General features: G+C 50.5%; 1 protein-coding gene across 2 annotated transcripts in view; it reads right to left on the reverse strand.

The window, feature by feature from the left end:
• EPB41L5 (erythrocyte membrane protein band 4.1 like 5) overlaps positions 1-23840 on the reverse strand; it is a 1262314-nt gene that overhangs the window by 236871 nt on the left and 1001603 nt on the right. For both annotated transcript variants that reach the window (XM_078682077.1, XM_078682078.1), the window contains exons 19-20: positions 21818-21946; positions 13793-13854 (exon numbers count right to left, since the gene is read on the reverse strand). In XM_078682077.1, coding sequence (XP_078538203.1) covers positions 13793-13854; positions 21818-21946 — 191 coding nt within the window. The remainder of the gene's footprint in view (positions 1-13792; positions 13855-21817; positions 21947-23840) is intronic.

Genomic DNA, 23840 nt, shown 5'->3' on the forward strand with positions numbered 1-23840 from the left:
CAAATGGTGATCTTTCATTCCCATCCAGGCACAGCTGACTGATCTGTCACTTTGCGAACTGTGCCTGAGGCCCCTGATGCTACAAGTTCTGCTTCAAAGTCAGTGAAGAGAGCCGTCAGAGGGCCTTAGTAGCTGACCGTATGTGTAATGTTGCACTATGCTGTCTATTAACTATATATATATATATTTCCATTACTTTTCTTTGCTTTGAATAGGTCATGCTATGTCTGTCAAGATTCAGGTTTCTCAGGGTTATTTTTTCCTTCCAGCCCCTTCCTATTACACAAAGTGGGTGGAGGCTGGCATGCACAGTGCACCAGAGGTTGAGACCTTTATGATTTTACAACACGAGTTGAATTTGGCACATGGGTATGTTGGGGGTTTGGGGGGGGGGGGGGCTGGTGTGGGAGTAAGGGAGGGGCATGGATTTAAGTGCTTGAAATTCTAAGGGATCATGTTCCGGTGTAACTGGACTACTAGAGCGGGAGAGGGACAAATGGAATGGGGGTTAAGTTGGTTTCTTACACAGCACAAGAAGGGTAAACAATTGGGTGCGGGACAGTTCTGGGAAGATGTATGTTGTGCCTGCTATCTGATATAATGACACGTTATTTATGCTTTAGACCTACTTGGAACTGGACAGAAATGTGTTACTTTTATAACTGCATATCATAAGGTTGATTAAACAGAGGAAGATGCATCTAGTTCTAGTCTATCTGGATAAACATGGAATTAATATTGCAATCCTACAGGAGACTTACCTCACCAAAAAAACCTGAAAAACTTTAAACACACAGGCTACCTTCACCAAGAGATGGACCACCCATGATTGACTTAGTCATACTGCTAATATACTAGGGGTTAGCAATTCTTATTAAGAAAGGTACTGAATTCAAAACTTTCGTTTCTAGGTTCATAAGCAGATGATCAGGGTTAGCATGTGATACTGCAGGGTTTTTTGGGTGACGAACACATTACAATCGAAATTATACACGATTTTTCTGATTTTTCACAGGGCTATGGAGTAAGGTGGTAGCAGCTAAACCACAAACCTTAGTATGGGGAGGAGGCTTCAAATGTCCCTTTCAGACACAGAGGGACAGATCACAAACTCCTAATAGAAATTTAAACAGCTGTAGCTAGTCCTCTAAACACTATCTTAACTGAGCATGACTTGGTAGACACTTGGTGCCATAGGTATCCAATACTAACGGAGGGTACTTTCTCTTCGAATAGTAACGCGGTTGAGGTTGGACTACTGGCTCACAAAGCAAGCTAATTGGCAAGTGTGAGCTATATGGGCAGAAAGTGAACCGACCACACCAATGCTCTGCTAAACTGAGGCTCCCCGAAACCCACTCAGACTGTTGGACAATCGAGGTTACAATCATGAATGCTGTTAGATAAACTACGGGATGAGGTTAGGCCTAAAATAGAAGACTACTTCCAGTTGAATGTAGGTTCGGTTGACAGTGTAGTCATGCTGTGGGAGGCTTTTAGAGTTGCCATTCAGGATCACTGCAAGCTACGAAAGACTGTTACCGAAATCGCTTCAGACCACCAAACTATACTTGAATCCGAGATAGAATGCTACTGCCCGTGGCACAGGGCAGGGCTATACCCTCTCGCCTACTGCGATAGTGCTTGAATGTCTGGCAACCAGGCTCAAGCAGCACCACTCAGTTTGCGGTCAGGTACACAAGCCATAGACTTCTGAACTGTCTATACCCAGATGACATGACACTATCTTAGAGATCCCAAAATTAGCCTGAACCAAAGTATGTGGGAATTTATAACATTCACCTCCATATAAGAGACTAGTGTCAACTGGAGTAAATCACAAATATTTCCTCTCATGATAGCACGACTTTCCCACTGAGTAGTGCAGAAGCTCCATTAACCATCTAGAGATTCAGGTCTCTTGGGCTGCACAGCTAATCATTTGTGAGAATTATGGTGTGATCTTTACTATATTGGAGGAGCAAGTGAAACACTGGATCACTCTCCATGCTGCAGCTAGAAACATAGCTGCGGAGATTAATCATGTGTAGCCATCTAATAATGACACAAATGAGGTGGCCCGGATATAATATTCCGGTGGTCCGGGCGGAAAACTGGTGCTGCAAGCTACGTTTCTGGTTGTAGCATGACTTTACCCTAAGTCTTGGACGTTTTGGTTCTCTTTATTATGAGACCATTGACACGCATTCATTGGCGCACATTTTGGATCAAGGAAATTTTGCCCTGATGAGGGTCAGGAAATCTTTTTGAACGAAACGCGTTGGCTGGATGATGCTTTTCTATGCTCTAATAAAACTGGTGACAAAATTGGAGAGCTATCAGGACTCATTCATTTGACAGTAGTTAATATACTACTGCCATAGGTGCACCATTCCATCATTTTCCCAGTTCTATTCTGCTTTTGCAGTTGCATCTAACAACGGCGGGTGCAGGAATTGTTCTGCACCACTCCCTTTAACAAAAATGAAACGGGAGAAGCGAAGTGCGGTGCTCTCAGTCCGCCGTTGGTCCTGTCCTTGGCTAAGACCCTCGGATGTTGCCAAAACCGTAGCTCCTCCCAAAAAGGTAGCTGGATCAGAGGGCACATGTTTAGATTAAATACATCTTAGTTTCATACCCTCCTGGCGCATTCCAGGACTATCAAAATGACTTGGCCCATTCTCTTCTGATTTGCAACAGAACTTGAGGCATGGGAGGTAATGAGAGAATGCATATAGGAGACATGCCCCATTGCAGGTGGAATGCGTCTCCCAGTAACGCTCCTGGCGGAACTTCAGCTTGCACAGTTTTTGACACTAACTTATCAGTGAATCTAGCCAGGGCAGGCCCTACAGTTCAAAGATACCCAGTGCCACCTCCGGATGGAGATGCCATTCATGGTCAGCCAGCTGACTCCTGATCAGATCGTCTGCTCGTATGTTCAGGGACTTTGCAAGGTAGTTTATCAGAAAAACTGCAGCTGGGCAAAACATGCCAAAGGCACAAAGCCTCCAGGCACATGTATCTGTACCCCCACACAGCCTTTCTTGCTGCTGACCCTAGGGACCTTCACCACCTCTCCTCTTTCCTCTCTCGATATTCAGTAAGAAAGCTTTCAGAGTCAGACAGACTGTACAAATGTTCAAAAGACTGATATGCAGCTGGAGCTGCACTGGAGACCAGAGGCCTCTGACTCTACCCCTCCAAGATGACCACCAGCATTCACCCAAGCAGTTATACCTCTGTCACAACAGCGATGTCTGGGTTGGAAAGAGAGCGGCCTGACACTTTTCAAGTTTGTGTTCATCTTCCACCACAGAAGATTCCAAGAGTTCTCCTGAGAAACCTGGATGGAATCGGAGAGAAGGTGGCAGTGCTGAGCTCACTGAAACTTAAGCTTCCACTGCAGGGCCAGTATATGTCCTCTGGTGTACAGGGCAAGAAGAATGTACACAGCTATAAGCCCTAGAAGCCTCTGAATTGTCCTCACCAAGACTCAGAACTGATCCTGAAACATTAGTATCATATCCTGAATGTCCTGGGCTTGGGTGGTGGTAAAACCTTGAACTCAACTGTATCTAGAAAAGTCCCCATGAAGGGAAGACTCTGCATAGGGCTGCATTTGATTCACTGATGGACAAGTTACTTACCTTCAGTAACGCCTTATCTGGTAGAGACATAATCTAGCCGCAGATTTCTTACCTTTCAACTTCCAGGCATCAGGCTGATCCAGAAGATTTTTCACAGCAGTACGCACCTGCACACTGGCAGGTGGCTTCGGTTCACTCCGCGTAATGACATCAACGTCATTATTGTCGTGACGTCCGCATTGTCAATATAACCGCCACTCCGGCACGTTGACGTCAGTACTTTTCATGACTTTCCATACCAGAAATGCGAAGCCATGAAGTGACTGGCCATAGTGTGTTAAAAATTTTACAAATCGGGCTCTGAAGGGGAACGTCCTTGACGCCTAAAATCAATTCTACAAGCGGGGATGATGATTGGGTCGTAAGGAATCTGCGGCTAGATCATGTCTCTACCAGATAAGATGTTACCGAAGGTAATTAACTTGTCCATCTGATAGACACATCTAGCTGCAGATTCCTTACCTTTGAACAGATACCCAAGCAATACGATACCCGGAGGAGGGACTGCGGAACAGCTTAGACCAGAAAATCCTGTATTATAGAGTGACCAAATAGGCCTTCTCTGTGAACCTGGGAATCTAGGCAGTAGTGTCTGGCGAACGTGTGTAGAGATGCCCAAATGGCAGCTTGGCATATGTCAGAGATAGGAACACCACACTGGAGGGCCGTGGTGGCCACCTTAACCCTGGTGGAATGGGCCCAAAGCCCTTCAGGGAGATCTTTCTTCGCTAAGGCGCAACACATTTTAATACACAGGATGACACATCGGGATATAGTCCTCTTCTGGACAGCATGACCTTTCTGTGCACCCACGTAGCCAATAAAAAGTTGGTGATCCACCCAGATCTCTTTGGTTCGGTCAAGGTAGAACGATAACGCTCTTTTTGGGTCCAGACAATGTAGACTTTCCTCTTTCTTGGCAGGATCGGGGGTGCATAGAAGGGGGGGAGGGTAACAGACTGTCCTAGATGGAAGGGTGTTACCACCTTGGGCAGAAAGGATGCCCTAGTCCGGAGTACTACCTGGTCCGTAAAACGGTCAGGTAAGGAGGCTGAGCAGACAGTGTCTGCAGTTCACTCACTCTCCTAGCAGAGGTTTTAGCCACCAAAAAGGCTGTCTTGATGGTGAGCAACCTCAGAGGAACGTTATGCAGCGGCTCAAATGGTACACACATCAGGAAAGTGAGCACCAAATTAAGGTCCCACTGTGGCATGAGGAAGGGTGAAGGAGGAAACAAATTGGTTAACCCCATCAAAAACCTCTGCACAATAGGAGATTTGAATAGAGAGGGCTGATCAGGCAGCCGATCAGGCAGCCGAAGAAAAGAAGAAGGGGCCGAAAGGTAGCCCTTCAAAGTGCCCAGAGCAGAGCCCTGCTGGACCAACAAAAGTATAAAAATGAAGGACTTGAGATAATGGAGCAGATAAGCGGTTGCTAACCGGTCAGTACAATATTTACTAAGTTTGTTCCTTCGGCAGTCGTATACAGATTTTGTGGAGGGACGCCTGGCTGCCAAAATAACGTCACAGACTTCGGGAGGGAGGTAAAAAGCTGTCAAAGGTCACCTCTCAATCTCCAAGCAAGGAGGCGGAGAGTGGACAGGTTTGGATGGAGAACCCTCCCCTGCTGCTGCAACAGAAAATCCTCCCGAAGAGGCAACCTGACCGAAGGATCTATGCTCATGTATAAAAGCTCGGGATACCAAACTCTCCGTGCCCAGTCCGGAGCCACAAGCATAACTTGCGCCCGAACACTCCTGATTTTCTTGACCACTCTGGGCAGGAGTGGTATGGGCGGAAAGGCATATAGAAGGCCGGAGCTCCCCTAGCGACGAAAAGCATCACCAAGCGAGTGCCGCCTTATAAACTCCAACATGCAAAACAGGTTCCTCCACTGCGTCGTGCGAGGCGTAGTCTAAGCATGCTTCGCCTTCTTGTGGTGCCTCATGTAGGAAGGTGGATACCTGACTATGGTTACCCCAGATTATTTGCCTGGTGTTTAGCTGGTTTTCGACTTAGTTGGCCTGGGATCCTGCTAATCAGGGCTCCAGGCTATCTGCTCTCACTGTAAAAAGGACTCCATGTACTCTAGGTACATCTCCAATTGGATATTGGGTCACCTTTTGAGCCCCTGTATAGTGTACCATAGGTACCCAGGGCATAGGTGCATCCAAGGCCTACCAGGGGCTGCAGCATATATTATGCCACCCCTGGCTGGCCACCTAAATTGACACAACTGGCTGATCACTCAGCTGGGGCAAGGTCGTGTAATCACCCCTTGCTTAGGTATAGTATCCCTATACCTACCCAATATATAGACACATAGTAACCTATAAGTCACTCCTATGGCCGGCCTTAATCCTGGAGGCAGAGTGCTTGGTTATGTGTGAGATAGTGCTCTAGCATGAGCTGAGCCTGTCTGCAGCTTTCGGAACCATGTCCTTATAGCTGTTCTATGATATTGCCATACCATATACTCTTAAGTGCATTATAATCCTCGCGGTTAAATGCTAACTTTGGTTTGGCTTTATCTAAACATGTTGTGTAAGGTGTCATGCGCTTTGGAATACTACCACCTCGCCAATTCTGGCGACGGGGGTAGCATTCCACCCTTCTAGAGGGTGAAGACATGTTAGTTCTGACTATCCCAGTTAAAGTTAACCAGAGCCCCAGCGTCACAAAATGGATGCGGCTGCCACAGACACAAGTCTGACCTCCTGCTGCTGGGAGTCCTTCCAGCGAGGGAGGCCTGGACAATATGTTTCCTGCCTGGAGAGGTGCGAGCACCACCCCAGACAGGATTTTGTGTATTGGGACAGGGAGGGCTGATAAGAAACGGACACTGCCTGGGGCACACTAGGTGCTCCATGCATAGTCCAGTTCAAACCGGTGCTGGGGCACTCCAGCCCCAGCTCTGGCACGAAACTGGACAAAGGAAAGGGGGTGTAACCACCCCCCTTCCTGGTCCCACCCATAGGAGGGACCTAGTGAGTAAACCAGCCCCCTTTAGTTGTATAAAGGTAGGGGCGGACCCAGGAGACTTTAGATTAATCCTGATGAAACTTTGAAACGAAACTCTGGACCCTTCGACATTCAACGGACTTGAAGACTGAAGAATCTCCCTTGTGGCCAAGGAGTGACCACCCTGGGAAACCAGGCACCAGCCAGCAACTCGACGGCTTGCTTTGTCCCCGTTCCCGCCGGAACTCGAGCGCAGAGCTTGACAAGACCTCGACTCCAGGACTCCTCTGACCCCACTGCACGACTCCAGCACAGCTGAGCTCCGTGGAAGGCGTCGGAATCCGTGGAACCAGGCAACTTGGAAAGTCTTCAACTTGCTAACAGCGCAGCTCCTGAGGCATCTTCGAAGCTGTGCAATGGGGACTGAGTCACCCCGACACCGAGCTCCACCTGCACCGAAGACCAGCCCTCCATACTCCACGAGATCTGCGCGGGCCCTTCTGCTTGTGTTCTGCTCGACGCGTTGTCCCGGTTGCTGGCCAGTTGGCTAGTAGCCCTGTGACGACGATTCCTTTGAAAATCCATCGCTGGTCTGGTGCTCCAGACTGGCACTTGCTTCCCTGAAAAGGTGAACTACCTCAGACCCTGGTCTGCACCAGAAGCTCCTTGTGTATCCTGCGTGGGTTGCCTTGGCTTAGGCTTGTTGGCTCCAATCTTGAAGTCGACCCCTCCATCTACGAGAACCTTCGTGGGACAGCTCCTCTCCAGCACCTGGTCGTCCTCGATGCCTCCTGGTCTGCGTGGCTGCAACGACAATCTTCACATCTGTACCTGATTGCTCCTCGACGACGTCTGGTTCCTCCCTGGTTCCACCCAGTCACCGGCTAGTGACCTAGACTCTGTCCCCTCTGCTTTCAGGTCCTCTTCATCCTAGATCCACCCTTGGATCCACCCGGACATCTTCCTCCTGGTCGCCTGCAGCATCTTCTTCCAAGGCTCCATAGGAATCAACGAGAAAACCAGACACACTTTGACACCTATGCACCCGCAGCCCGTGGGTGAGGTAACGCGAGTACTTCGGTGCTCCTGTAGGGATTGACTATCCTAGTGTCTAGTTTTTTTAGTTGTACATTTCTAGTTAGACCGGAAGTGTCCTAAATCTTCGATTACTTACCTTTAAAGTTCCCATTGACTTTCTATTGACTCTCGCGTGAGTGTACGGACACTGCACGCGCCGCCTGTGGGCCTCCTACACCTAACCGAAGGGTCAGATAGTGTAGCCCCAGCGATTCCCAAGGCCCTAGGCCTTCTCCTTTCCCAAGTTGTGGTTCTTATACCACTTACTTAGTATATGGTTTTACGCGCCCCTAGGGCCCAACTGTAAATTGTGCTATTTAAAGTATTTCTAAGTGTAAGTTATGTGCTTTTGCCACTGACCTCATAAAGAGTTCAGAGGAGTATGTTAGTGAATAAATACATATATATTTTATATATATCCTGTGTGGTGTCCTTTCATTTGATATTCGAGGGGTTACATATGGTAAAACAGCTGGCTTTACACGCCCTCAAGAGTCTTTTAGCCTAAGACTGTTCTGTCCACGCTACCACTAGGATAGCTGGTCTATAAGGTTGACTTACAACCATCACCATAAGGGTTGTTTGGACTGGTGCAAGGTGCTCACTAGAATAGTGAACATCATATACCAGGCCAACTTCTCACACCTCCTACCTGACTTTGACGAAGAGGATTTCGATTCACCGGGGTAGGTGAAAGGGCAGGTCAACAAGGCATTCCCGGATATTCTCCAGGCAGACCCATTCCGCAATCAAACCAGCCATAGTTCAGACTACGGAATCCGAGGTATACATAGTAAATTCCACCCGATCACAGCCATCATGGAAAAGATGGAGGAGGTCAACGCGAGCGCCCTCAGAGGTGGAAGATAGAAGAGACTCGGCAGAGTCCCAAAGGGCAGAAGTAGCCCGAGCAAAGACACACACTGTATTGAGTGAGCGAAGAGCTGCGCTAGTGGAGGCGAAAACATTACGACCCCACGACTCCAGCCATCTGGACTCCTGGGAGGGAGGAAGCAGCAGCTTAGGCAAGGACGGAAAAGCAGTTTGTAGAACAAGCCCCTGAACGTCTGAATGAACAAGTAAGCAAACTGGATCATTTGGAGCAGGAAGGTGGCAGTGCAAAACAGAACGAGCCACCGGATCACCCAACGCTGGCCGAGCCCAGGTGCCAAGGACGGGTCTGGCGTCGCCAGATGGGGTGACGCCGAATTCCCCCCGGAAGCCCCCGGAGAGGAGTCAATGATCCGGCGTCGAGGCAGCGCCAGGACGGCGTCGAGGCAGCGCCAGGACTGCCTCGTCCGGCGCCAGGACTGCCTCGTCTGGCGCCGGCTCTGCCTCGTCCGGCGCCGGCTCTGCCTCGTCCGGCGCCGGCTCTGCCTCGTCCGGCGCCGGCTCTGCCTCGTCCGGCGCCGGCTCTGCCTCGTCCGACGCCGGCTCTGCCTCAACCACGATAGGCTCCGGTTTCGAAGAAAGGAATGGTGCCGGAGCCGGGGAGGCAAGTCTATGGCGCCGGACCGGCGCTGACTGAGCCTCAACCACAACAGGCTCCAGTTCCGAAAGAAAGGAATGGTGCCGAGCCGGGGAGACAAGGGCTCGGCCTTCGAAAAGACAGCCGGCTGTGCAGAAGGCAGAGACGGGCTCGGAGCTAAGCTCCGAGCACCAGCAACCACCTGCGATGCCACAGGGCTATGCGGCGTGGTAGGGGCACTATGGGTCAAACAGGGAGACCCAGCCGGGCTTCGCTGTGACAATGCCATATCTCCATCATCCCGAGAGGCAAGGGGCTCAGCCAGCACCGGGGGTGAAACCACCGATGAGTCCACTGGAGACCCCGCACGTAGCGGAGAGTCAGAGGATGCCCCAGGGAGAGGAGGGGAGGGGACCCAAGGGAGGCCTGCAGAGCCGTGGCATAGGCCGCCAACTAGGTCCGAGTCACCCCCGCCCCAGGAAAAGGCGGAATGGGGAGGGACAACTCCCAGGGGTACACGTCCGGATTAACCCGGGAACTAGTGCCCCCGACAACAGATGGGGAGGCCGAAGACCTCGGCGACATGCACTGGGAGTTAACAGGAACGGGCGAACGACGCACACGGAACCAGATGGCGACCAGCACTGCAAACGGAACCCACTGCCACCAGGACCTACCGCCGAAGAGGAGGCCAGGGGCCGTGACGACTCCGACCTGAACAGGTGAGCCAAAAGTAGCTTCATCCAGCGCTCCCGCCAGGCCTTCCGCTTGAGTTGTTGGCAGGCGTCGCAATCCGGCGAGTCGTGATGTTCACCCAGACACCACATGCAGATAAGGTGTGAGTCGGTCGCAGACATTTGCCGCGAACAGGAGGCATATGTTTTAAAGCCTGAAGGCAGCGCACGCTGTTCCAGACGCGAAGCGCCATTGTGGCCTGAAAACAGGCCAGAGGAACAGCTTACTCCGGATCTGCATTGCACACGGAAAAGAAGGAAACTGACATCAGCGCGCCAGGAGGGACTTATATGAGCTCACTGACGTCACGTTCCAGTTGATCCAGTCTGACGCCTGAGGATAATTCTAAGTTAAGGAACCTGCGGCTAGATGTCTATCAGATTCAGGGTGTATTTATCCAGTTGGTCACATATGTAAGATTTGGCCACAAACTGAGTGCTCCTTCCTAAGGGATATTGGACCTCACGGAGGGTAGCCATCATGTTTGGCTTCGTACCAGTCCTTACGGGAGTCCTGTCCATAACAGGTTAAAGTTCCCAAGCCACAGCAGAGGCAAGTTGGACTCCTGGGTGATCAGATCCTGCACTGAGAGAAACAGTTCAGTGTCATCCGTTTTTCGGGCATATGTGTTTAGTATACTTAATGGTTGTCAAGTGCATCCTGAATCAGGACATACCTCCCCCCCCACATTTGACTTCGTATAGGTGAGGGAAAATGGGAATCCCGGAGCTACCCATATCAATGTGCCCCTGGCATATGTGGTGAAGGAGGCGTGATATCTGACCCCGCCATTTTTTGCCTAATCTTAAGGCGCCAGCATTATAAAGATGGGTTTCTTGCAGGCATGTGAATTTGTTTTGTTTCAGGAATGTGAGCACTCTGTACCTTTAGATGTACGTTCCCAGACCCCGAACATTCCAGGTTAGGATTTTAAACTCATCCCCCATCCCAAGTGCAGAATTGTAGCGTGCATTCCCTCACCAACCATGCCGCCACCCTCCGCTGCTGAAGAAATGAGAACTCAAACGAGCCAACTTAAATCCCCCCAAGACAAATATAGTGCAACAATAGGACTATCTGTGCCCACCCACTTGCACAGCATCCCTGAATTTAAATTACATTTAAATGTACTTTCAATGTAGATCTAAAGGTTTTATGGACTATCAGTGGGTCTATGTTATGCTGGCAAAACTCTGCATCGAATTGGATATTTTTTAAAAAAAATTTTAAGAGTTTTATTGAAGAAAACAAGAGAAATTTACATATATCGGGTGTCATACATAAAATACAATATAGCGATAGGTGAGCGACTAAATCAATGTGGGAAATACATTTCACAGGAGTATGCAAGGCAACCTAGTTAGGTACATTAAAAAGGAAAAATAAGATCAACAGTCCAGCAAAGTAGCAGCCAGCAGGGTCACCCACCCATATTTCAGGATAATGAAGGCCAACTGAGACACCCCGATACATAAGAAAATCGATATAGGATAAACGACCCAACTCTCGTAAAAGAAAAAAGGAAAGAAAAAAAGGCCATAGAACTAAACTAAGGCAAAATAACAAACCACTCCCCAATCCCCCCACCCTGCACCCCTGCAATGGCTACGGCCCAACCCCACTGGCAGTGTGCCTGTCGCCCCGGAACTAGTCCTAAAAGAAGAAAAAAGAGAAAGTGGAGAAGGAAATATCAAACAGACCCCCGGTCTCCCTTACCCCCCACCAGTAGCAAACCGCCCCTTCACGTATCCAGAATACAATGCAACGATTAAAATCAGACGGGGGGAGCTTGTAAGAATCACCCAACTCCCGCGGCGCCATTATAGGTTACAAATCCCGTATCAAGTGAAGTCATAGTTCAAACCCATCCAGTCAAAGTCAACCCTGGCCGCTGCGATTCGTCATGCAAGCCCTGTCCGCTCGATCCGCCATTCCAATGAGTGTATCAAAATGTTGGGAAAGTTCAAAGTCAGTACGGCAGGATTGAAGCCAGGATAATAGTACACAAAGTCAAAAAGTCAAACGATGTTTGCTGTCCACCAAAGATAGGTCTCTAGAGCGTATTTGAACCATCCAGGAGAAAAAGGGAGAGGTAACAATCCTACAGTCACTGGAGAATTTGCTCCGACATATAAGATCATCCATGTCCATCTGGGGCGGCATCGGCATAGGGCAGGATGTACATTCGATAGTCCCGGGCTTGCTAGCAGTCGTTCGGGGGGCGACAAAAAATACCAAGTCTGGCTTCAGCGTGGGGCCCTCCGTCTCAGACACTTCTTGCTCCGCGGGTAAAACAGCTTGTTCCAGAACCAACAAAGGGTCGGAGTCCGGTCTCCGGCAGATGATATCAACCGTTACGACCATCCTCTGGATGATGGCGGTGGCCTGTGAATGGAGCTCCCGAATGGCGGCCATTACCGTATGCAGCGACGGTATACATTCCACCCGCTCCATCGCCCCTCACGAAGCGACCAAGCAGGTCTCTGAACCCCGGAGGTCGACTCCTCCGGGGCACCAGGCACAGGCAAATCCGGTGACAACTGTGGGCACTCTCAAAAGCGCGATCTCAACACCGTCGCCGTCAGCGAAGAACCAAGCCCATCGACCCCGGGAGCACAACGGGGCCTCCGGGCAGCGGATCCCCGACCACAGCAACCGATGTATCACGCCGCCGCAGCTGCGAGATAAAACTGCCACCAGTCCACCATCCAAAACGGACAAGAAACACTCCAATTCGGGAGACCGGACGCTACCCACGTCCCGCGGCCGATGTTATTCAACTCCAACCCGGCTGGGTGAGAAATCGAGGCCCCGGCTTCAACTCTGGGTTAGGCCGAGAATGGGACACGGCGTATCTTCGTCATTAAAGCAGCTAGAAATTCCGGGATTGCACCTTTAGAGTCAGGAACACCTCAGCTGCACGGGAGTCAGATGAGAAATCAGGATAATCATCAGGATTTATGAGCAACTGGCGGAGGTCGGCGGAGCCGGGAGCTTATGCGGCCATCTTGGTTGCTACCGTAGCTCCTCCTCGAATTGGACATTTTTGATCTGACAAAAGTATGTTTCACATGGTCATGTCAGACATACAGATGATTTCCTTCCTACACTGTAGCGATGCCCATGCCCCAATTGTAATCAGTTTACTGGATTATTTTTAAGGGGCGAGGGTAGACACTCCTACGCCATGTATCTCTTCACCCTTCTTTGCCTCACACATCCCCTTGCTAAATCAACTTTTTTGTTTGCCAGCTTTTCAACAAGCCTCTTTAGCTAAACACTATTTTTTGGGACCCCTAAAGCCCTCACATCACTTACTCTGCCTTCTGTTTCTTTTTATTTTACCACTGTTTAAAGACCTACTTCTACCTGATGTGTGACCTATTTTCTCCATCAGTTCAGGGCAGCTGCATACAAAACTGCCACAACCAGTTTCCTTTTTTTGCCCAAATTCCATTTTTCTTTTTTTTTTTTATTTAACAGTTTCCAATTGCTATGGCTTTTCGCCTCCGGCTTTCGGATTTGATTACAGGGGCCTTTACAGCCAGTCACTTAGCCGTTTTGCTGGAAAAAGAAATTCACTACTAAAAAGTATCCAGTTCCTTTTGTATTAACCTAAACATTGTTCATATCAGACATTCAGACTTGCAGGTTGTCACTCCTACCAACCCACCAGAAGACATCAAATTGACCATAATGGTTTTTTTTTTTTAAAGAACGTCTATAAACCAAGCTTAGCGCCAGCAGAAATTAGATGAGTACTCTGATGATCGGCAAATAATTATACAGTTCAACAGCACAGTCAATAATACAATGTATTTTCCTGCATGAAAATAGTGACCTAAGATACCGAGCAGAGTTCTGTACATTTTGAAGGAATGAGTTCCATAATGATGTGTTACCTGGCTGCTGCATCCTGGAAATTTGTGTTTTTCTCTCCAGACATGGAGTCCTCTCTAGAGACCTGAATAAAAAAAAAACACAGTGAAACTATTAACCTCCATCTTGCATTTAACATTTGAAAAACGAGATCAAAACATGAAGGGGAAAAATATGGAAAGGCAGAAATAAATGTAGTATAAAAATAAATCTTAAAATCTAAAAATCTGAGCTGTTACTAGGCCAATCATAGTGGAACGGACATTAAACACTATCACATTATATAGACTTGATGCTTCAAGGAAAAGTACCCAATTCAGAAACCGAGGCAAATTCTCCACAGTGTTTGTGGGCCTGTCGGAATCAGTCAACTCAGAATAGAATCAGCTCCCTTTGCACAATGAGTACGATACAAACCCTCTACAAGATATTCAAATACATGGACTGGCGTATTCTGGTAAATAGAGATCCTGTATGATGAGGACACAGATCTGCCACACGCATCAGCTTTTTGCAGTTCTTTAGGGGTTTACAATCCAATTCAGAGAAGGAATCCCCCAATGTAATTGCAAAAGCAGACATTGTGGCTAAATGTTTTTTTAAACTACTAAAAACACCTGTGACTAGTAAAAAAATAATAAAAATGTATGGCCCAGAGATCTACATCTGCCTAAGCAACTTGTGTCTAGAAGCAATTTAATTATGTACTGTGTGTTTTACAACTAAATTAAACTAAGATACACAGTGAGGAAGTCCCTACAAGAATGAATTGTATCAATGCCACAGTGCGTGAGCTCCCAGTTTTGGTCCGACACCACCATGATGTCTATGCAGAGATTTTGCCGTTATCATTTTGCATCTAGATCTATTTTATCAGAAAAAAATCCATCACCATTTACAATGCTAAGGTTTGGGACCATGACAATGACTCCAACATGTTTGATGCAAACTCAGTAGGCTCTGGCAGCCTACTTTAAAATGGAATAAACCACCCTGGAGAAGTATGCTTCCAATTGTGGGGACCACTTATCGATGTTAAATTAGCAAGAAAGCAGGTACTGCTGGCTTTAACTTCTAAGTTAAGTGCCAATTAGATGCAGTAGCTGAGGAAAAAAGGAGTTTCACCACTTGCTCCCATCTTGAACACTGGGGTGCTCCCTTAGAGATTATGATCTGCACGTTTTGCAACATAATGGGCTTAATAGGAGATGCTGATAGGAGATATGCCCTGCTGACTGATCTGAGGTGCTGCAAAGAGGAAGACAAGACCCCCCCCCCCCCAGCTTATGAGATTCCAGAAAACGTTTCGCTGCCCTGGCCCAGGTCGAATGACCAAGAACACTTGGGAAGAAGAGGAGAGTTATAGTGGTGACACTGGAGGTAAAGGTGGTGAACACCTGTTGGAAGGAAGGACATGAAGGGCAGCAGTAGGCATTTTTTATATACATTCTGGGAGCCAATGAGCAAATAGAGAACTATGTTCAGAGTGGGTATGAAATTTTAACAACTAATTTAAACGAGGCAACCACATGGAAGAATCTGTTCAGAGAAAATTTGAACATCCACACAGCAGCTGAGAGTGAGTGTTGCATGCTATGTGACATCAGCTGAACCAGATTTGTACTTCTACGAGAGAACCAACTCAACAACAACCCTCACCATAAAGAGAACATTGTAGCTGGGAAGGCAACCAATGTTTGGATTAAAGAAAAATTGTGTGAGAATAGGTAAAACGATGGCATGTGTGTAATTATTATACTGAGACTCGATGCTGTAATTTTGTGACTTTATAATGGCTGTGAGCACACAGTTTACACGTGTGCGAAAACGCTGTTCCTGCATTAACAGAAACTGGATTATGCAACAGTCGCACAAGTTACTTACCTTCGGTAACGATATATCTGTAAGAAACAGTAGTTAGTATTAGATTCCTTACCTTAGAATATCCCCAGGCGTCAGACTGGATCCGGAAACTTTTGCGTAGCAGTACCCTTGCGCGTTGGTAGACGTCGTCTGCGGCTCCGCGTCCGTCATTATACAGCTTTTCCGCGCCAGAAACGCAGAGCCATGATAAAAACCAACACTGGTGCCATGAAACTAGGGCCCTGAAAGGGGATGACCGTAACCCTAGATATCGGTTCGCAGAACGGGGAAGATGGGTGGGGCGGTAAGAAATCTAATACTAACTACTGTTTCTTACAGCTATATCGTTACCGAAGTTAAGTCACTTGTGCATCTGAAAGAAACAGGTTAGTATTAGATTCCTTACCTTAGAATAGATACCCCAGCAATACCAACTCCAGTGGTGGGTCTGCGAACCAATGATCACACCAGAAAGTCCTGGAGGACGGAACGGCCAAAGAAGCCATCCCTCCGGACTTGGCTGGCCAGGCAGTAGTGTCTTGCGAACGTGTGCAGCGAAGCCCACGTAGCTGCCTGACAGATGTCCTGCAAAGGGACTCCCCGGCCCAGGGCAGTAGTAGCCACCGTGGCCCGAGTGGAATGGGCCCTCAGCCCAACAGGAGGCTCCTTCTTAGCCAACGAGTAGCATGCCTTGATGCACAACACGACCCACCGAGAGATGGTCCGTTTGTGCACCGCCCGTCCCTTCTTAGCGCCCACATAACCAACAAAGAGTTGGTCATCCAGCCGGAATTGGCATGTGCGATCCAGATAGTATGACAGCGCACGTTTTTGGTCCAGACGGTGGAGCCGCTCTTCCTCTTTAGAGGGATGCGGAGGCGGAAAGAAGGTGGGCAAGGTGATAGACTGCCTGATGTGGAAGGCTGTGAATACCTTAGGCAGGAAAGAGGGTCTTGTCCGCAACACAACCTTGTCCGGATGGACAGAAAGGAAAGGAGGTTTAGAGGAAAGAGCCTGGAGCTCACTCACTCTCCTGGCAGAGGTGATGGCAACCAGGAAAGCAATCTTCAGAGTAAGAAGGCGGAGAGGACAGTTATGAAGTGGCTCAAAAGGAGCGCCCATCAGGTAAGTCAGAACTAGGTTCACGTCCCACTGGGAAAGGAACAGGGGGGAACATATGAGTGATGCCGTTCAAGAATCTGTTAACAATCGGAGACTTGAACAAAGAAGGCTGATCAAGTAGCCTCAAGAATGCGGAAAGGGCAGAAAGGTAGCCCTTGAGAGTGCCCAGAGCAGAGCCCTGCTGGGCAAGAAAAAGAAGGAAGAGGAGAACCTCAAAGGGGGGCATAGAGTGGATCCACAGCCTTTGCTGTGCACCATGCCACAAATCTGTTCCACCTGCAGGCGTATACCGACTTTGTGGAGGGACGCCTGGCTGCCATAATCACATTACAAACTTCAGGAGGCAAGTCCAAAGGCCTCAACTGTCGCCGCTCAATCTCCAAGCATGGAGGTGGAGACTGGACAGGTTCGGGTGGAGGAGCGTCCCCTGCTGCTGCGACAGAAGGTCCTCCTGAAGAGGCAGACGAATCAGGGGATCGACAGACATGCTGAGTAGCTCTGGATACCAAGGATAACTTGGGCCCGGTCGCGCCTGATCTTCAGCACTCTGGGCAGAAGTGGTATAGGCGGAAAGGCGTACAACAGACCGCAGCTCCACTCACGACGAAAAGCGTCTCCGAGCTAGTGCCGCCTTGGACATTCCAACACGCAGAACTGATGACATTGCACGTTCTCTTCTGTGGCGAATAGATCTAACCAAGGCTCTCCCCACTGCTCTCCCCACTGCTGAAAGAGGCCTTGCGCCACGTCCGAGTTCTGACGCCATTCGTGATCCATCATGCACCGACGGCTGAGTTTGTCTGCCCTGGCGTTCAGGGAACCTGCCAGGTGTTGAACCACCAGGGTCACGCCCTGATGTTCCAGCCACTGCCAGAGGCGCAGAGCCTCCTGGCATAGGGTCCACGACCCCACCCCGCCCTGTTTGTTGCGGTACCACATGGCGGTGGTGTTGTCCGTGAACACCTGCACTACACTCCCCAGGACAGAGGGGAGGAATGCGTTCAGTGCAAGCCGATCGCCCGTAGCTCCAGAAGGTTGATATGGAGCTGGGACTCCGCCGGAGACCAGAGGCCTCTGATCTCCGCCTCTCCCATGTGGCCTTCCCAGCCCTGGAGAGACGCGTCCGTCACAACTACGTGCTCCAGTTGGGGTAGGGAGAGGGATCTGCCGCTGACCCAATCGCTGTCCGTGAGCCACCACTGCAACTGTCTTGCAGTGCCCTCCGAGATCCAGACATGGTCGGACAAGTTGCCCTGATGCTGGGCCCACTGAAACTTCAGGTCCCACTGCAGAGCCTGCATCCGCCACCGGGCGTGATGCACCAGAAGGATGCAGGAGGCCATCAGCCCCAGAAGCCGCAGCGTCAACCTGACCGAGACTCGGGATAACGGCTGAAAGATCGGAATCAGAGCCTGAATATCCCGAACCCGCTGTTCGGATGGATAAACCCGAAAGTGCGCCAAGTCTAGAACCGCTCCGATGAAGAGGAGCTTCTGAGAGGCGCACAGGTGCGACTTCGGCACATTGATGGAGAACCCCAGCAGGTGCAGGAGGTCGGCCGTAGTCTGGAGGTGGCTGACGACTGTCTGGGGCGAGCCCGCCTTCAACAACCAGTCGTCGAGGTAGGGGAAGACTGAAACCCCTAACCTGCGCATATGAGCTGCGACCACCGCCATCACTTTCGTGAACACCCGTGGGGCACTGGTGAGGCCAAAGGGGAGCACGGTAAACTGAAAGTGCTCGTGGCCTACCGTGAACCGCAGGTAACGCAGGTGGGCCGGCAGGACGGGGATGTGAAAATAAGCGTCCTGCAAGTCCAACGCTACCATCCAGCCTCCGGGGTCCAGGGCAGCCAAGACCTGAGCCAGTGTCAGCATCTTGAACTTCTCCTTCCGGAGGAAGCCGTTGACGTTCCGCAGGTCCAAGATAGGGCGTAGGCCCCCTTTGCCCTTCTTGGGAACCAGAAAGCAGTGGGATTAACAACCACACCCTACTTCTGGCCCAGGAACGTGCTCGATGGCCCCCTTGGCCAAGAGGGCCGTAACTTCCTCTTGTAGAAGTTTCAAGTGATCCCCCGACACGCGGTGGTAGTGCGGTGGCATGGCTGGAGGGGACGCCTCGAAGGGGAGGGAGTAGCCCCTTGGGACGATTTGCAGCACCCACCTGTCCGATGTGACAATGCGCCAGTGGTGGTGGTGATGGCGAACCCTGCCCCCCCACTGGCGTCACATGGGCCTGAATGCTCGGACTAGGAGGGTTTTGAGGCAGATGCTGCAGGAGCAGGTGTGGACTGGCCTCGAAGTTGTCCCCGACCGTCGCCACGGCGGTTTCCATGTCCGCCACCACACTGGATGGTAGTCTGCGGCCCTTGGCTGGCAGGACGTGTGGGGGCGCCCCTTCCTTGGCCACTAAAGGGGCGAAAGGCAGCCATTTGCTGGCGCGGGGCCGAGAGGCCCAAGGACTTGGCCGTAGTCCTGGAGTCCTTAAAGCGCTCATGAGCATGGTCTGCCTTGTCGCCAAAGAGGCGACGGCCATCAAACGGCATGTCCGTAAGGGTGTTTTGGACATCAGCCGAAAGGTTGACAGACCTCAACCAGGCGTGGCGACGAATCACCATCGTCGTTGCCATCGCTCTGCCCAGTGAGTCCGTGGTATCCAGCCCACACCGGATAGAATACTGTGCCGCATCTCGACCCTCCACAAGGGCTTGGGCGAGTTTAGTCCAGGCCTCCTCCGGACATTGTGGCAGCACGTCCGCAACCGTGTCACACAGAGAGTGGGTGTAATGGCCCAAGAGGCATGCGGTGTTGACTGACCGCAACCCCAAACTCAGGGAGGAGAATACCTTCTTCCCGTATTGCTCATTCCTCTTGGATTCCCGATCGGGGGGGAGCCGTCGGGAATGCGGTCTGGGAGTTAGAGGCCTGGATGACCAGGCTCGGTGGGGTGGGTGGACAGGAAGCAAGGGTCGCCCGGAGCCGGGCGGTGGCACCTGGCCATGTTCCTATCTACAGGCGGACCTGTAGCGGGCTTGGACCAAGTTCCCAGAAGAACGCCGGACAAGGCCTCATAAAAAGGCAGCAGAGGCTCGGCCGAGCTTGCCTGCGGTTTAAGGACCTCTGTGTGGAGGTTAGTCCTCACGGCCGCGACGGGGAGCTCAAGGCCCAAAGCTTGGCAGCCCGTGTCAGCACCACACTATAGGCAGCCCCCTCCTCCGTGGCCACGGTAGGAGGGGAGACAAAACCAGTGTCGGGCGAAGTGTCCAGACCACTGGCCTCCCCAAGCTCACCTGTCCAGTCCTGAGAAGACTGACACTCACGTGCCAGAGGGTCCTCGGACCCCTCCCAATCCCCCTCGTCATCCATCACCTGGTACTCAGGTTCAAAGGATGGGGCCGGGTCGTAGAAGTCCTCAGGTAAGAGGCACAAGAAGTCGAAGAGAGCGACATCGCTCTGACTCTTTACCCCCACCCCCCACGCGACGCGGCCGAGGGTTCGGGCGACAACGCCCCCACGGCTCCGCCGGACCCACAGGTTTCGCGGCCTGCTTCATACCCGCCGGTCCCTGGGCAGCACGCAACGCCGGAGGAGATAGAGTCCTTCCTCATGGCCATGAGGTCGCTCGCTCCTCCGTCGGGTTCCGCGGCCCGACTGGGTCCCCTAGCGGGCCGGGTGCTACGGCCCCGGCGCGGTTGGGTGCTTCTGCCCCGACGCCGATGACGACTTCGGTCCCGACGCCGCAGGGCCCCGCCGGATCCGGTTCCGGATCGCCGCCGGTCGACCTCATGACCTCGCCGGCGCACAGGGTGTCGCCTCCGGCGCCGTCCCAGGACGACGCCGTCCCCGGTCCTTCCCTCGCTCGGCGCCGTTTCGACGCCGATGGGAGACTTACTTTGAGCCCGAAGACTGATGACGACTCCTGGAACTGTGGTGACTCCGGCCCCGAACCGGTCACTCGATCTCCTTTCGGACCGGGACCTCCAGCGGCGCGGGCTGACTGCCGGAGCTCGAGTCGCTTGCGGGACCACTCCCGTCTAGCTTTGGACGTCATGGCCCGGCAGTCGGAGCAGGACTTGTTGTCGTGGTCGGGGCCCAGACAGTGAAGGCACAGGCGATGGGGGTTGGTAACCGACATCAGTCGGCTGCAATCGACGCAGGGTTTGAACCCGGGCATCCCTACCGGCACCGTCTGAGTCGAGAGACTTCGAAAGAGGATCAAAAAAGTTAGTAAAAAATTGACCAGGGTACAACTTTTTCCGGATTGGCGCTTGCTGGCGTATAAAAAAGAATAACTGACGTCAGCGCGCGAGGGCGGCGTCTAAGTACTCCGGCGACGTCATCCCGGCGCCAACGACGGACGGGGAGCCTACTGACGCGCAAGGGTACTGCTTTGCAAAAGTTTCTGGATCCAGTCTGACGCCTGGAGATATTCTAAGGTAAGGAATCTAATACTAACCTGTTTCTTTCAGATAATGCACTACACACAAAAACTGGATTTTCATTTTCTTGGCATCTGTGCTTACCTCTCATGGTTAGGTCTCATTACTAGACCGGACAATCACAAGGGAAAGCTGTGAGATTGTGAATTCATGAATATTGCAAAAAACTTCAATGCAAAAGTTACTTAAGTAGTACACGTTAACCCTTTAGTTATTACGAGAAATGTGTACTATGTGAGGAAAACCTTTGCTTAATCCTACAAGTGATGGCAGCTTAGTATATCCTGTTGTACTCCAAATGCTTCCTATTGAACTCTTCAGCAGTATTCCAAGCAGATTGTGCTTGGACAACTGGTAGCGTATTAGCGTTTTCTTTTCAAATCAGATCAACATCTAGTTCTTTCCACAGCACACTTGTCTATTATAGAAGTCACTCTGTCACTTTCAGGTACTTGCAGTACCCCAGACATTGTGCATTATGTTACCATACCACTGGCTGTGCAGGTGCCTCTCAGTTCATGTTTCACATGATTGTGTACTCATTCCTGGTGTACAGCGCAGAGCAGTTACTTGATTGGAATTACCGTCTAATAAAAAATTCCTGCAACTCTGAAAAGACACTTACCTTGTGGCTCGCTTCCACCTGCGCCTTGAGAATATTGCTCTTTATGTCAGCAGGAAGACGCACAGAGGTCACCACCGGGCTCTCTACAGAGTTATTTAGACATTTCTCTGTCAGCTTCACCACATCTTCCTAAGAAAGAAAAACATGACTCTTTACAAATGTACTCCCACACAGGATTTACATGGCATATGTATCAGAATTTCAAACAAGATACATGCAAGAGATAAGAGCAGAGTTTATCAGACTGGTGAATATACTAAGTGGCAAAAATGTATGCCTGGGCAGTGAATTTCGCTCCATTCGCGGATTTTGCACTCCGTGGTGCTCGCAGAGTGCAGAAAACTCCGCTTCGCAATGTGCAGCAGAGTTTTTTCCCCGCTTGTGATCGCGAACGGTAAGTTTGCGAGCGTGAGCTGCCGCTCAGGTAGAGTTTCTATCCGAGCAGCAGGAATACCAGCACAAACTGCAGTTCGCACTGCACTCCACCACTCACTGAAGTTTTTTGTAACTTCGCGGATGTTCCGCGAAGCAAAACTCCACGAACTACGCCCAAGCCTGCTAAAATTTCCTTGTACCGTTTATATATGTATTTAATGGTTTTCTATTGTGCAGACAAGACCGGAGTCTTACACTGCTTTACAAGGGATTAGGCAGTTAACAATGAATTAGGAGGGATTACACCATTAAAAGGAGATTCAGCATGGGATGAGCAACAGAACCAGCTTTAGTTATACAGTACAAGTTACTTACCTTCGGTAACAATGTTTCTAGTAGAGACATTGTCTAACCGCAGATTACTTAACTTAGAATTATCCCCAGACGTCAGACTGGATCCGGAAAATGTTTTGCAGCAGCACCTCTGCGTGCCAGTGGACGGCGCCACACGACCCCGCCCTGACGTCAGCGAGGCCATATAAGTCCCACCCATAGCGCTGACGTCAATTTCCTTCAGAGAAACTTTTCTACGGCACAACGCGGAGCCACCAATGAAAACTGTAAAAGTATAGGAACAGTGTGCGAAGGAGGTAAAATAAAGAAATAGGGTGATGTATAACCTCATCCTAAAGGACAGTGTCTGACACTGTTAACCAACAAACCAAGCAGTAAGGGCAGAGCATCGCTCAGAGAGACTACCAACCAAAGCAAAGCGTAGACCCTCCCCAGAGGCTGAGTAACAAGGGAAGAATGTCCCGACAGACAGCAGGGAGACTGGCACTATAACACAGAACCGTGCCGGCCAACAAGGGTGGAGCACAGGAAGAAAAACACTCTGCTGCAAGATGACATTACAAAGAATAGTACTTGCCCCTGTAGAGATTGAAGGGCCGAAGCATAGCCGAACAGCTCCCAGAGAAGGCGACTGCAGAGGAGTTAAGAACTTATAAGTCGATGGAAGAGGTGGAGGGAGGGAAAGAACAGGAGAAGACCCCACACTGGAGCGGCCAGAGTGGAGGAATGCAGAGAAAGGGAAGAAAATCTCCTGTTGAAGACGAAAGGGAAAAGCACAGCTCCACAGGAAGAGATGCCACCCAGAGGAAGGTGTCTGTAGAAGGCAAAGCCTGAGAGGCTTGCACCAACTTGAGCACCCTGGAGGAAGACCAGCGCCAACTGAAAGGAGGCAAGGTGGAGAAGCCCACCTGGAAAGGTCCTCGCAGAACGGGGAGGATGGGTGAGCGTTAAGGAATCTGCGGCTGGACAATGTCTCTACCAGATATATCGTTTCCGAAGGTAAGTAACTCGTACATCTGATAGAGAAATCTAGCCACAGATTCCTTAACTTAGAATAGCGACCACAGCCATACCCCAAGGGGGAGGTGGGTCTACGACATAACAGAAGCGCCCAAGAGCACTGAGCCGACACCAGAGTGACAGACAATGGGGAAAGCTGTGGCGGTGCAGGCTATCAGCAGACCAAGCAACTGGAAGAGGCGCTGAACTGGCGAATCAGCATGGGTATTAAACAAAAGAACCCCATCAAAAGGCAGGTCAACAAGGCGCTCCCGAATATTCTCCAGGAAAACGC

The sequence above is a fragment of the Lissotriton helveticus genome, chromosome 3_1 (assembly GCF_964261635.1).
Source record: "Lissotriton helveticus chromosome 3_1, aLisHel1.1, whole genome shotgun sequence".
NCBI lineage: Eukaryota > Metazoa > Chordata > Amphibia > Caudata > Salamandridae > Lissotriton > Lissotriton helveticus.